Source organism: Scomber scombrus, chromosome 7, assembly GCF_963691925.1.
Source record: "Scomber scombrus chromosome 7, fScoSco1.1, whole genome shotgun sequence".
Taxonomy (NCBI): Eukaryota; Metazoa; Chordata; class Actinopteri; order Scombriformes; family Scombridae; genus Scomber; species Scomber scombrus.
In genome coordinates this window covers 2,305,729-2,319,078 of record NC_084976.1, presented here as the reverse complement: position 1 = coordinate 2,319,078, position 13,350 = coordinate 2,305,729, and the positions used below count along the sequence as shown (strand labels likewise).

The 13,350-nt window shown below is 38.0% G+C and overlaps 1 protein-coding gene across 1 annotated transcript in view; it reads right to left on the bottom strand.

The window, feature by feature from the left end:
- ascc3 (activating signal cointegrator 1 complex subunit 3) overlaps nt 1-13,350 on the bottom strand; it is a 174,518-nt gene that overhangs the window by 75,220 nt on the left and 85,948 nt on the right. The window contains exons 12-14 of the mRNA XM_062422423.1: nt 5,422-5,598; nt 4,921-4,992; nt 11-145 (exon numbers count right to left, since the gene is read on the bottom strand). Coding sequence (XP_062278407.1) covers nt 11-145; nt 4,921-4,992; nt 5,422-5,598 — 384 coding nt within the window. The remainder of the gene's footprint in view (nt 1-10; nt 146-4,920; nt 4,993-5,421; nt 5,599-13,350) is intronic.

The window sequence follows — 13,350 nt, the reverse complement described above, 5'->3', positions numbered from 1 at the left end:
GTTTTTCTACCTGTTTTTCACAGTGACCGTAGTCTGGGCCCTGGTCTGGTTGAAAGAAGCATGTTTCTCCATGGTTCTTTGCCATCTCAATCAGCCCCATGGCTGTCTTCACCGTGGCGTTACGGGCGTGGACAAACACCATCACCTGAGGAGCACAGATAGATACAAGGTTATCACATGAGCACGTTATTCAACACACTTCTTCTTCATGCTTCTTTAAGGGTGTTAGTAAGGTGCAGTTCCACAACGAGCCTCTGTGCTCCTTCTCACAGCTTCTCTAAGTGAGTGGAACCAATTGGATGAACATCATTCTTCTAAAGAGGCAATCCTATCACTATGGAGGCTATTCAGGCATATTGATCCTTTCATTACTGAACTCTACTGTGTTTTTGTTCACCACATCCTGATGTTGTTGTAGTGCTGCTCTCCTTTGCGACAGCCTACAGTTCAAGCTTCTCACTGCATATATGAGAGAAGATAAAGGGTGCACCGGTACGAGTGACTGAGTTGTGACACCCAGATTGGTAAAATAATCTGGGTAGCAGCTTCTCATTTGTAGCCAACATTGAGCATTGTTTTAACTGGCAGCAGGTCATATAAGCTGTCACTAATGAATTATAACTCTGTGGGTTGATGGCAGGTCTATTCTCTAGTTTAGGTTCTCTCTGCAGACAACCAAAGATTGTGAGGGACTTAACTCATCTCTGTAACACCTCTGTATGATATCAAGTGGTGTTTTTGAAGTTCCCACACCTTCTCTCACTGCTCACTTCATTTTCAAGGAGTCACATTTTTGCAGTTATGCTTTTATTCATATGACACGTATACCTGAGTTTAACCAGTTATAAAGTTAGCAGTTTTGAATCCGGGCTAGGGCTGGGTAACGGTACTCTACACGTTTAAGGTATCGTCCAAAATAGAGCGATGCCAAGTAGTATCGAAACGTCTCTCATCAAATTATACCTGCAATCCATCCTTTTTGCACCCAGAGCTAGAAAATATGACTATTTGTATAATAATAATAATAATAATAATAATAATAATAATAATAATAATAATAATACATTTTATTTAAGGCGCCTTTCAGGGCATTCAAGGCTACCTTACAATACAAATATAAACAACAATTAAAAGAGCAAAAAGGACACAACAATATAAATGCAATAAAATCAAAATTTAAATTAGAAATCTGCATTGGTGAATGAAAAATGTATGGACTTGCTCACAGCCAATCAACACAAGCATTCTTTGATTAGTAATTATTAATAATTTGAAGACTTTCAAAATGCATTTGTATAAAAATCTTATCACTTAGATGTGGAGGAGTGGTGGCATTTTATACAATGTAATATTTCTATTCACATGATGGGTATGGAATGAAGTACTCAGTTGGGCTCAGTATCACTTTAAGGCTACTTGGATTGGTACTGGTATCATCATTTCTTTAAACGATACCAAGGCCTAATCAGGGCCTTCAGTATTTGGATCAAGAAGCCTGTTAAAAATAAAGCGTGCCATATTTAGTACAGTACAGTTAACCTCTGATTTAAATGTGTCAGATACAAATTGAATCAACGTTTAGTGAAAAACTTTATCAGGAAATCCCTGACTGAAATATATTATTAGACCATACAATATTGCATGGCTGCGACCAGCTGTGTGTGCGCTCCGAGCACAGCGGGTCCGAAGAGACCGCTGCAGCAAATGTTATTTATTGAAGGTGTTTTATCAGCACCGCTGAGCTGTGTGGAAGCGTTGTCGGCAGTAACCGCTGGCGTCTCAGCTTATTAAACTTCTCTCTGGCAGGATGTGCTTCCCAGCAGGAGGGCGCTGAGAGAATCATAAAGGAAATTTCATCCATCAGATCCTCCAGATTAAATTAATATGTGTCACAGACACTTCTTGACAAGTTAATATTGAGGGAAGGAGACGCCGCCCCGGCTGAGCTGTGGCCTCAGTGGCCTCAACCCACCAGCCAGACTGGACCATTGTATCATTTCAGCCAACCAGATAAGAAAGTTGTCAGTGGTGCAGTAGAATCAAGTTTACAAGTTCTCGAGGGCTGCAGAAAAGGTTCATATTAAGTGTGTCTCTGAGGGAGAGAATGGGCAATAGAGATTAAAAAAAAAAAAAAAAAAAAGCATGTGTATTCACTCGCAATAAAATGATGCAGACAGGATAACAACCGTGCTCAATGGGGAGCTCAACTCCTGTAGCAGATGGGAGCTAAATGCTGAAGTCTGAATTCACAACTCTCATGTTCCCAACAGGCCTTCTGAGGCTAGTGGAGTGGAAGCAGAATGAGTGGAGGGTGGGAGTGGGTGGATGAGGGGGGGGAAGGAAAAGTGAAGGAAACAGGGGGTGGGAGATGGGGAGGAGGAAAGGGGCAAAACCGGGGGAGATAAGGACTTCAGAGACTTTAGATAGCAGGTGTTCATTCCAAAAGGTAGGAGTTGCTATTCATGAAAAAAAGTTCAGAGAAATCTTTTCAAGGGAAGCAGGAGTTGTATAAAAAGATGGACTTTTATTCGTTATGCTGTGTGCCTCCTCAGGTCGCTCTAGTCCGAACATTCAACAGTGGCAGTTTTAATAAAATCATAAAAAAGTGAGGTGATATTAGAAAGGAAAATCAGACTGAACACTGTTTTGTAAAAGTAGAATTATTTGTTTTCAGGACATTTAATCATGAGGGGAAAATAAACTTTAATAAGGGAAGAACTCAGTAGCTCAAGTATCTGAGATATACAGGTTTCAATGAGAAGAGAGAGAGAGAGGAGAGAGAGAATTATTCCTACAGCCAAAGCAATCTGCCCTGCTCTCATTTATGGAACTAATACATTGAGTTTAGATGCCTGACATAAATGAACTAAAAATGAATAAATAAATAAACCTCAAGTAACAACACTAATGAAAGGCTCACATGACACTGACCTGCCATGTCCAGGATGTAAGGTAAGGTATATACAGCACAGCTCAACATGGCACAGAACAGAAGGATTAACTGATATAATACTACTTGATATTGTCTTTAAGATGAAATTAAAAGAAATGTGTATATGTTGTTTTACCGCTCTCAAGTGGGTCAAAATGGGTCCAATTATGACCTTGGACAGGATATAATGGTGAAAAAGTGAAACAATAATACAGTATACAATGTTGTTGTGTTTAATAAGTTGATGAATACATTGTTTATGCCTATTTATCTTTCATCTGCCTTCACATTTCAATGAGGCTACACAACCAACCACATGTGAAATATCTCAAACAGCTGATAGGGGTGATAGTGAATTTAAAAGATGTTAATTAAAAAAAACTAAAGAAATGCTGTTAATTAAAAACGATGACAGTGTAGGGCTTGCCCTTCAATCTATAAAGCCTAACTATAGCCTGAGGTAAAACAACTTTTGTTCTCGGTAAAGGTCTGACGTGACAGGAAATGGTGTGATGAATATAATATAATCGATGGCAACTGCTGAATATGAACACATCTGCTGAATCAGTCACATCTCTCTTACTCTTACATAGACCTACATGATTTCCCCCCCCCCCCCCTTGAAAAGATCATTCTGAAAGCATTTCTAATTGGTTCTATGTGGATATATATATATAGATGCCTATATAGAATCACAATCAATTATAGTTAAAACAGCTGTTTTGTCAATCACATTTCTATCAAACCATGGAATACTTTACCTCATATTGTTTAGAAGAATGAGGCTTTTCAAGTCAAATTAATCTTAAAGGTAATTGGACATATCTGAAATGTATTTGAACTTGCCCACAGATCATAAGAGGAATAATGAAGATACATAATGTATAGTATGTTAGGTGTAGGTCTGTTATTATTTGACATGTAAGCTCTGCATGATGGCACATTGTTGTTTTAATTTAATGATGCGCTGTTGTTTGGACTCACGCTTCCTGTAGTTGTTGGATTAGTTATAATATCTATCCTAATGGTTTTTACACACATAAAAATGTAATGCCTCCCCTCCTAAAATGAAGACATTTTAAGACATTTTAAGACCTTGAATCACCACAAAAAACGTTGATGTAAGAGATTATTATTAAAACCTTTTAATGAACCGCATCGACCCTGAATATCCTTCCCATTAAGCAGCAAGTTGAAAGAATTTTAACCCAGCTTAGCATTCAGACTAAAGGCAGAGGAAAATAGTTGGTAGTTTAATCCATACACAAACAAATGATACTAAAAAATAAAAGTAATTTCCCCCTGCTTCCACACTTTTTGAGAAGGTAGGCTAACCATGTCACTCGCACATAAACACATGCTTTTGGGAATGTTTCTGTTATGTAATACTGTTATGGTGTCAGATGTAACATGTTAAACATGGTCAAAGTTGCAAAACCCAAAGTAAATCTATGTAAAACTGCTCCTGCAAGTCAAAAAGCAGGGCTTCAGCCTGGTGTCATTGCTTTGTTTGCAATGTTACATCTACTTCCTCCTTGTGATGACATCAGATTGTTCCCATCTGTTCTGTAACCTTTGTTGCTAAGATTGTTCCACGGGCTGCTCACATTGTTCAGTCACATATTGTGGATCAGATTCCTGCTCACATATGTGTAGATGAAGTGATGCAGGAAAAAGTGAAATCCTGCTACTATATTTTGCTTATGTAGCCTCTGGAACCACTAGAAGTCTGCCATGTGGCAGCTTCCAAGAGCTAGCCAATCAGAAGAGAGTGGGCTCAGTGGGCTCAAAACAGCCTGTTTCATATAGAGGCTGTACTGATGTGCTGAATAAAGGCCCAGTATAAGATAAATGAGGAGATTTTGAACTGTAACTAATGCAAGGCTATTCCAGCAGAGCCCTAGAATAAAATCTGGACCTGGACATGTACACGATACGTCTCCTTTGAATGCAACTTATTGTGGGTAAATGTACAGGAGATATCTTACCTGATGACCAGCTTTGACCTGCTCCAGAACTTTATTGTAACAAACTTCCTCCGTGTCATGAAGCTGCTGGATCTGAGCAGGACAGAAAAAAATCACAATGAGCACCTTAACTAAAGTCATAACTACAAAGTTTTATATCTGATTTTAATACAGTAATACAGTTAAAACAGTCATTTGATGAATCTCAGGGACATATTCTGGTGACCTCCAACCTGACCATTAACATCTTTAAGGGAAATTAATGATCTTAAACACCAACTTTTATTACCATTTATTGAAAACTGTCTTGGTCAATACCTTAAATTTGTCTTTCAATTTCTAAAATTGGTAGTTCTAGTTTCCATTGATGATGAAAGCTAAAATGATGCCTTAATGAAGTCTTATGAGATGCATTTATCTAGTTCAAAACATCTTTGTCAGAGTTGCCACATCATCTTTAAGAACAACATCATATAAACCTGTATACACTGGTCTGTACGTATATGTATCAGTGTTTGGTACCTTGTTGTTGGATTTGATGCCAACAAAGGTCTGTCCGAGGGGCACCGGTCTGAAGCGACTGTCGAAGAAGAAGAGGCCGATATACGGGTTGACGTGTAGGAAGGAGGCTACATCCAGATAGTTGGGCAGAGTGGCCGACAGTCCCAGGATCCTGATCATACTCTGGGTGGACTCCACCTGACCATCAGACAATGACACGATGTCAGTTACAGCACAAGTTGCAATTCTACAGCATTTATTCCTAAAACAACCTTTCAACTTTGAGACATAAAGAACTTCTGATAAGATGAAGCACAGCAAACAGACATTTATGCTGGGGCAAAACTAAAATTCCTACCTTGACAATGTTTACAATACAGCACCATTAGGACACTAAATCATGGAAATCATAATCATGTCAAACGTTGAAGTCCATGCCAATTCTAAGATATTGTTTATTATAGATCTATTCATTTCTTATATTGGGCAATGTGGCAAAATGTATTTACTGTGTCAGAATCCTCATCATTCTGCTGTTACAGTACAATAGTATATATATATATATATTTTTTTTTTTTAAATATGTCTTTTACATATAAAGGTAAAATCTAGTATAAACTAACTTAAACTCTGCTCCCTCTTGCCACTGTATTCTGGTACGTTTGCACATTTGACAGACAGTAAACAGCAGCTGGATTTACCTCTGCTGTAAGAGCTCACACAGTGAATTCAGCATCATTTGCACAGCTCCAATTTTGTTGATGCAACAACAGTCACCAGTGTGCTATGGGTCTCTCTTTTAAACAAAAAAAATAGTGTTTTCATCTATCAATTATTCCCAATTGTTTCTATTTCGACGTGTTTTTTGCTACTGTCTGTGAAACTTTACACTTCTTGCACATTGTTTCACAGTAGAAGCCTTACAAGGACAAGGGAGGGGGAGGGGGGGTTATATCCTTTGAGTTGTGGAAGGAAAAGGAGACGTTCTCTCTGCTGTTGAGATAAAGGCTCCAGCCAATATTAGAGAATTAATGGTATGTGCTTAAGGCCACAGCCGAGTCTCTTTGACAAAGCGGCAGCCAAGCAATAAAAACCATGAGTGTGGCCCCCAAATGCCCATCATAGAGAGTATCTGCAATCTAACACACTAATGATAGGATGACCTGAATATACAGAGGAGCCCAAACCTAGTTTAGACAGTAGAGGACTCAAGACATTAAAAAAAACAACATATGGATATATGTGGATATGTCTGGATGGAGGAGAGTGCAGAAGGACGTCACATTCAGACAACATGAGTGTATTGGGTGGCTTTGTGGCCTGTGTAAATGATCTCACTTATTCACTTTATTTTGTCTTTGAAACTTGAAGTAAATTCAATATGCTGTGTATCAAGGTGGGTTAGGAGAGAAGTCTAAAGGGTGGGGGTTGTTAAAGGAGACGGGGGTTTGCCCTATCTGCGAGCCTCCTACTGGATGTGACAGGTAAGATTGGTAAGGCCTTTAATGTGATGCAGTACCTGTCAAACCATCCCATCAAGATAAGACCTAACCAATCCCTGACGGCAGAGCACCAACTCATTCACACCAACGCTGCAGAAACTGCACACTACAGATGTGCAGCATGTTCACCTACAGGGAGGCAAAAATAAGTCTGCAGGGTTTTTTCTTCTCTTCAAGTTACCTTTTTTTTACTTTATGCAGCTGTGAGTTTAACAGCTTCTACTGTATGAGAGATCAAAAAATCATGTTTCAGGTAAAGTTTGTGGCGTCATAAAATTTTATGACAACATGAGGTAATTGTGATTAACAGCTGAATTTACAATTACCCCAAGGAGAGAGGGTAATGAGCTGAATATAATACAATGAATAAGATTCAATATTCAAATAAGACAGCGTGGTGAAGTCTTCTGTGGCTCTGTATTAAGATCCATGTTGTTCACTAAGTTACAAGCAATGCTACCATCAAACAACAGCAAAAAAAAAAGTATGAGTACCCTTCAGTGGATTTACATGAACACCTGAACTGTGAACCTTTTATAGCACTCAAGATACCACACAGGTGATTAAGATATTGTGCAGCACTGTATATAACCATTACATAGTGTTCATATTCTACACCTACGCAGCATGTTCAGTTTTGACCCGGTCTAAACGTCTCCTCATAAAAAGTGTCTATACAAAATGTTGAACAACAGATGTGTTTAAAAAAGCATCAATAGTGGATCTGACTGATCAATAAATGTGTGATTAACCTTTGATTCATGTTTCAGAGAGCAGAGATAGTGTATTTTTTAGCTTTTAAGACATGAAAATATAACATAGCAATAATGATGTAAATGTATTTTATGTAAAGTGAAAATAACAAGAACTTTATGGAAGTGTGGGGTTTATTGTATAACCATTAGAGCCATCAGTCTTCACTGCTACATCATAAAAACTACTCTTATTAAATCTTATCTTATTAAAACTATTAACTATTCATTTACCTAAAACACATGTCAATAGATACCGGTCAGATACTGACCCAGAACAGCCTCAATGGACATAAATGTGTAGCACCTATACAAAAGTATAACATTTAAAATATTTTCATTTTTGTGCATTTTGGGCCACTTTAGGGTGTTTTTACAGCTGTCAAATGTCAAAACAGGTCAAATTTGAACCGAACGTTATGTAAAGGTTGAATAACAGTACATATGGACTGTAAATAATATAGAATAATTGTATAGTGTATCTTATACCCATCTGTGTGTGTGTGTCTGTGTGTTCTTACTATACCAACACAAGACCTCAATATACAGTACATCTCCTACTCAATCTGTACCATATACATCACTATCAGATATATTGTACTATATGTAGAGTGTAATCCTACCGTCGTTTTTGATTCAGTATTGGAATATTTTAATGATTGTGTTTTTATTCATTTAATTATTCTCTTTTAACTCTTTTACGTTGTATTTTTTACTACCTAAGTATCAGAATGTGTTGCTGATTTTTCAGTGGTGGAGATTAGAAAGCAGCAACAGGATTGGGGATCAAATGTCCCAGATGCAGGATACATTCACTCTAATGGAGGTAGGAGCAGCCAGTCAGCATCATTACTGTGAGATAAACACTTATTTATGAAACTATGAGAGCCTGTTATTATTGAGCTTAACCATGCATGTAAATACACTGCCTCTAAAATAAAGTGTGTCTCTCTCTTGACTCTCCAGCTCACTCACTCACTTTCACTCCACACATACATAGACCACAGCTCTTGTAGTCAATTACAGAAATTGCATTGAAATGTCAGTAAGATTAAAATAAAGTGCCATCTCTAATGCAAATCTAATCTGTAAGCAACAATGCTAACACTGTTGGACTGTGTAAAGCCTGACAGTGCAGCATCTTGGTTCTATCACTACATGAAGCATCAGAGAATCAGGGTCACGAGTCCTAACATATATTTTTAATTATCATTCCATTGTTGTTGTTTTTTAAGGTCCTTAATGAGGGCTTGTTTTCAGTTTAAGAAAGTCCATTTAGAGTTATCTCTAGATATTATTCCCCTCTCTAGTGTATTTTGGAATTTCATATTTATCTGAGTCGTTTCCTGACGGTGTTGATTAGTCACACTCCTAACTACATATTTTTTGTTCGGAGTTCAAAAATTCAAGCTGATGTATGACTATAGTAGAACTCTGCAGCCATATATCTGTGTAATGCCTCAGTTGAAGGCAGGGGCTCCTGACTGGGGCCCATTCCATCCCCCACCCCCTTCACCCACACTCTGGCACTGGGCACTTTAACATGGACTTGTATTATTTATTCTACTGCACTACACACAATGTTTATAATAAATGCTCACATGTTATCTCTTTTTACCATTTTATATTTTAACTAAGTGGTTGGTTATTATCTGTTTGTCTTTTGTTGTGTATGTATCTATGTGTATTTATGAATGTGTGTATGTATGGAAGGTGAGCTGTGAGACACCTGAATTTCCCCAGTGGGATTAATAAAGTATCAATCTATCAATCTATCAATTTATCAATCAATCATCATAAAATCCTTTTGGTTTAGTGAGCATCACATAGTCTACTAAAACAGTACAAGGCATCTGTTTCAAACTGAACACATGCTGCAGACATGTTGCAACAATGGATTAAATCTTAAAAATATGAACAATTTATTTCAAAATTATCTTCGTTAAACCATCTGATGACACCAGGCTACTATAGTATAACCACACACACCTCTACACACATCAGACTGGTTGGTAAAGATTTAATGAATACATGCTTTTGCACCCATGTAGAACCGGATCTGGTCACTGAGGAGGAAAATATACTATACAGTAAAGCAAGATGTCATTGCATTGACGTTCCATCAGACGAGAAGCCATTGTCTGATATCACCTATGGATTTTACATATATCTGTTACAGACGTGTAACCCTGTCTACTATAGCTAATGCTGAAGTAAGTAGACATGTTAGGCTATAATATAACTACCATTCCGACACATCGCCATTTTCCTATAATATCTTGTTGCCATGGCAATGGATTATGTCCGACCAGTAACCACACCCCTATTTTCAGTTTGAGAAAGAAGGTTTACCATTAAACAGTAGGGCTGGGTATTGTTTGAAAAAAAAAAATGATGATACCAGTACCAATCTAAGTAGCCTCAAAATGATACTGATACCAACTGAATACTTCATTCCATACCCATCATGTGCATAAAAATAAATGCCACCACTCCTCCACATCTAAATGATTTGATTTTTACAAAAATGCATTTTGAAGGTCTTGAAATGATTAATATAAGTCCATACAAATAGTGATTTTTTTTTAGCTCTGGGTGCAAAAAGGATGGTTTGCAGGTATCATTTGAAAGGAGATGTTTCGATACTACTTGGTATCAATTCATTTTGGTATTGATACCCAGCCCTATTAAACAGGAAGTAACACTGGCTGGAGTTGAGTTTTTAAACAACCAGAAAGGACCATATTTCCCAGTAGTATATGGCACACGCACTGTTATAAGAATTGTCTAAAATTTTGAGAAACATACATATACATATATATTGACTTTCTCACTAGCTAGAGAGGGGACGTATCACTCTGTTGGAGTTGGTGTCAGAGTGGAGTCTCTTCCCTAACATATGATCTGTAGTGAGTATAGACACTAGCTGCAGAGAGCAAACTTAATCCTGGCATGTTGACAAGTTACTCATGGAATCAACATGAATTCATTGTGAGAACTCTTATGACTTACTGCTGGTGATTCTCCTCTCGTCTCTTCATCCTATACTGGCTGATATTTCTACATCTGGACAGTATAAGTCCTTTGTAGTGATGAGGAACTCCATTAGCGCCCCATGTTATAGTCATTTTCTGATCATTCAAAATCATAGTCAAGCACCTAATGCTCCATTATAAAAAGCATGCATCATGTAAGCTTAGGTAGAGCACAACTGGTCCTTACATTTCAACCTGTGAGGCAGAAGCCCTACAACAGAGCAACATTAAAGGCTTTTGTTAGAAAGGTTAGAGGGACTTTATCTTGAATGCAGTGCATAATTGGTAGCAGTACAGCCGGCCAAGAAAACGTGGTCCAAAGCTCTTCCAAGCAAAACATCAAAGTGATAACTGGCTCGGTTCTAAGGCATTTGCATAAAAAGGGGGACAAATATCATTTAGTTTACAGGGATTTCCATATTAATATGTCTGAAGACGTGAACTTAAGCACCTAGTGCATCAGAAGCAGCCGCCGTAATTCCTTCGGCACAATCAATTATAGCGGTCTGTCAGGTGTGGCAATAATTGGACGGAGAGATGAAGGAGGTGTGGGGGGGAGGGGGGGAGGGGAGGGTCTGCCAGGCATGCTGCTGGTACGTACCTGCCATCTTTTGTTGCTGGAGGTGGTGTAATGTGGGAGTGTGTGTGTGTGTGTGTGTGTGTGTGTGTGTGTGTGTGTGTGTGTGTGTGTGTGTGTGTGTGGGGGGGGGGAGCTGTTTACAAATTCTCACACAAAGACAAACAGGAACATGCTGCATATAGATCTAATTAGTGGGACGAACACAGGTCCAACATGTTCTACTCAAGTAAAGTGACATAATCCTCTGTAGCCTCTGCTTCACAAACTGCATCACGCTTTTTATTCTAATAGCTCACTATTCTTATTAAAGTAACACTGCTGTGTCTTTTCTCTTACACCTGTGTTTACAATCTAGACGAGGCCTTTTCATATGACACATGTCAACGTGTGACAGTAAGATGATACAATGAGTGATGGCTGAATTCTACTTAGCTGCTTCAGTTTACGCATGCTGGATCACTATCACGCTGTAATGAACACATCAAACTGTGAAACTTGTCAACACGAAAAATGATTTACATGTACAAGGAATAACATTTCCAATAGTAACTGTATAATAATAAGTCAATATTTGCCTGGAGATTCTCATTCAAGCACATTAAAGATACAGTGGACAAACATGTGTAGCACCTATACAAAAGTATAACATTTTGTGCATTTTGGGCCACTTTAGGAAAAGTAATCAAATTTCAGAATAAAAGACATTTGGGATGTTTTACAGCTGTCAAAACGGGTAAAATTTGACCTGAACAGCCTGTAAGGGGTTAAATGTGCAGTTGCCTCATGTTATATATCAAATATAACAAAAATGAATCAGAAACCCAATCTTTCCTATTCTTGTAAAACCTTGTCAGTGTTTGATGAAAACAAATCATCCAGTCAAATGTAACTTTGGGCGACAAGCTAAACACACACGTCATAAAAAACACACACAACTGCTTGTGGCTTCTAGTAGCCTGCAGAACAGATGTGGAGAGAGAAGATTTGATATCAGGGGACAAGATCTTGTGTTTGAGCTTCAAATTCATTCATTTCTCTCTAATCATCGTCCTGATCTAACAGCAGGTGAGGGAGGTCAGCAGTCATTTCAACAGCTCAGTTTCTCTCTCCAGCTCCTTTTTAAACTATAATTAAGCCCCACCCACTTTTGAATAAGCCAATCACATCTGAGGATTTGATTTAAATCCTAAAGATGCTCTCACTTCTGTTTCACTGTGACCTTATTATTAACATATTACACAGTTATTTCCAGGGAACGTCTTAGGAAATGATGTACAGTACATGTAAAATTAAGTCTTACCCAATCTGTGTGATTTTCCCTCCTTTTCTATTCCACCTCTATTTCTCACCTGGACCTCATAGAGGTTGAGTTAAAGCCTTAACTATAGAACTATAAACTACTTGAATCTTTCAAAAATATACTCTTTCTTTACTACATTTAAATTCTTTCATTCTTTCATCCTTTTACTCAGGTTCTCTTCTTCCCTGCGGTCTTTCCATTTTCTTCTCTTCTTCACCTCTTTCTTCCCCCTTTTCCCATCTGACTTTCCATTTTTCTGAGCTGCTGCTGTGTACAAATTTGCAAACAATAACTTTCTGCTGTCAGCACAGACACATTTTCCCAAGAAAATGCTGCTTCTAATCTGTATCTGTTACCTCTCTGAAACGTATTGCTGCTATAACAACCTGTTTTCTACACACTTCTTATCAACCTAAATCTTATCTGATTAAATCTGCTGGTGCATATATGATCATAGATGAACTATCAGAGCCAGTTAATGACCAGTATTTCAGTTTTCTGATGATGTGAATGAAAGGTATAACAAGCAAAATAGTATTTTTCCATATGTATCCATATACTGAGGAGCATATTATTATTCAGTATGGTAAAACCTTCATGTTTACAGAGTCACACCTCTCACACCTCTGCAGTGTGTTTGCTGTCATCATAAGCTGGTGCCAAAGATCAAAGCTCCAGTGAAAAAGAGAAGCACACATCTACCTGCGTTTATCAGCTAGCTGAAAGGAAGAGTTACTTTTTTTTCTCCTTCCTTTTTCTTGAACATACCGTTAAATGACAT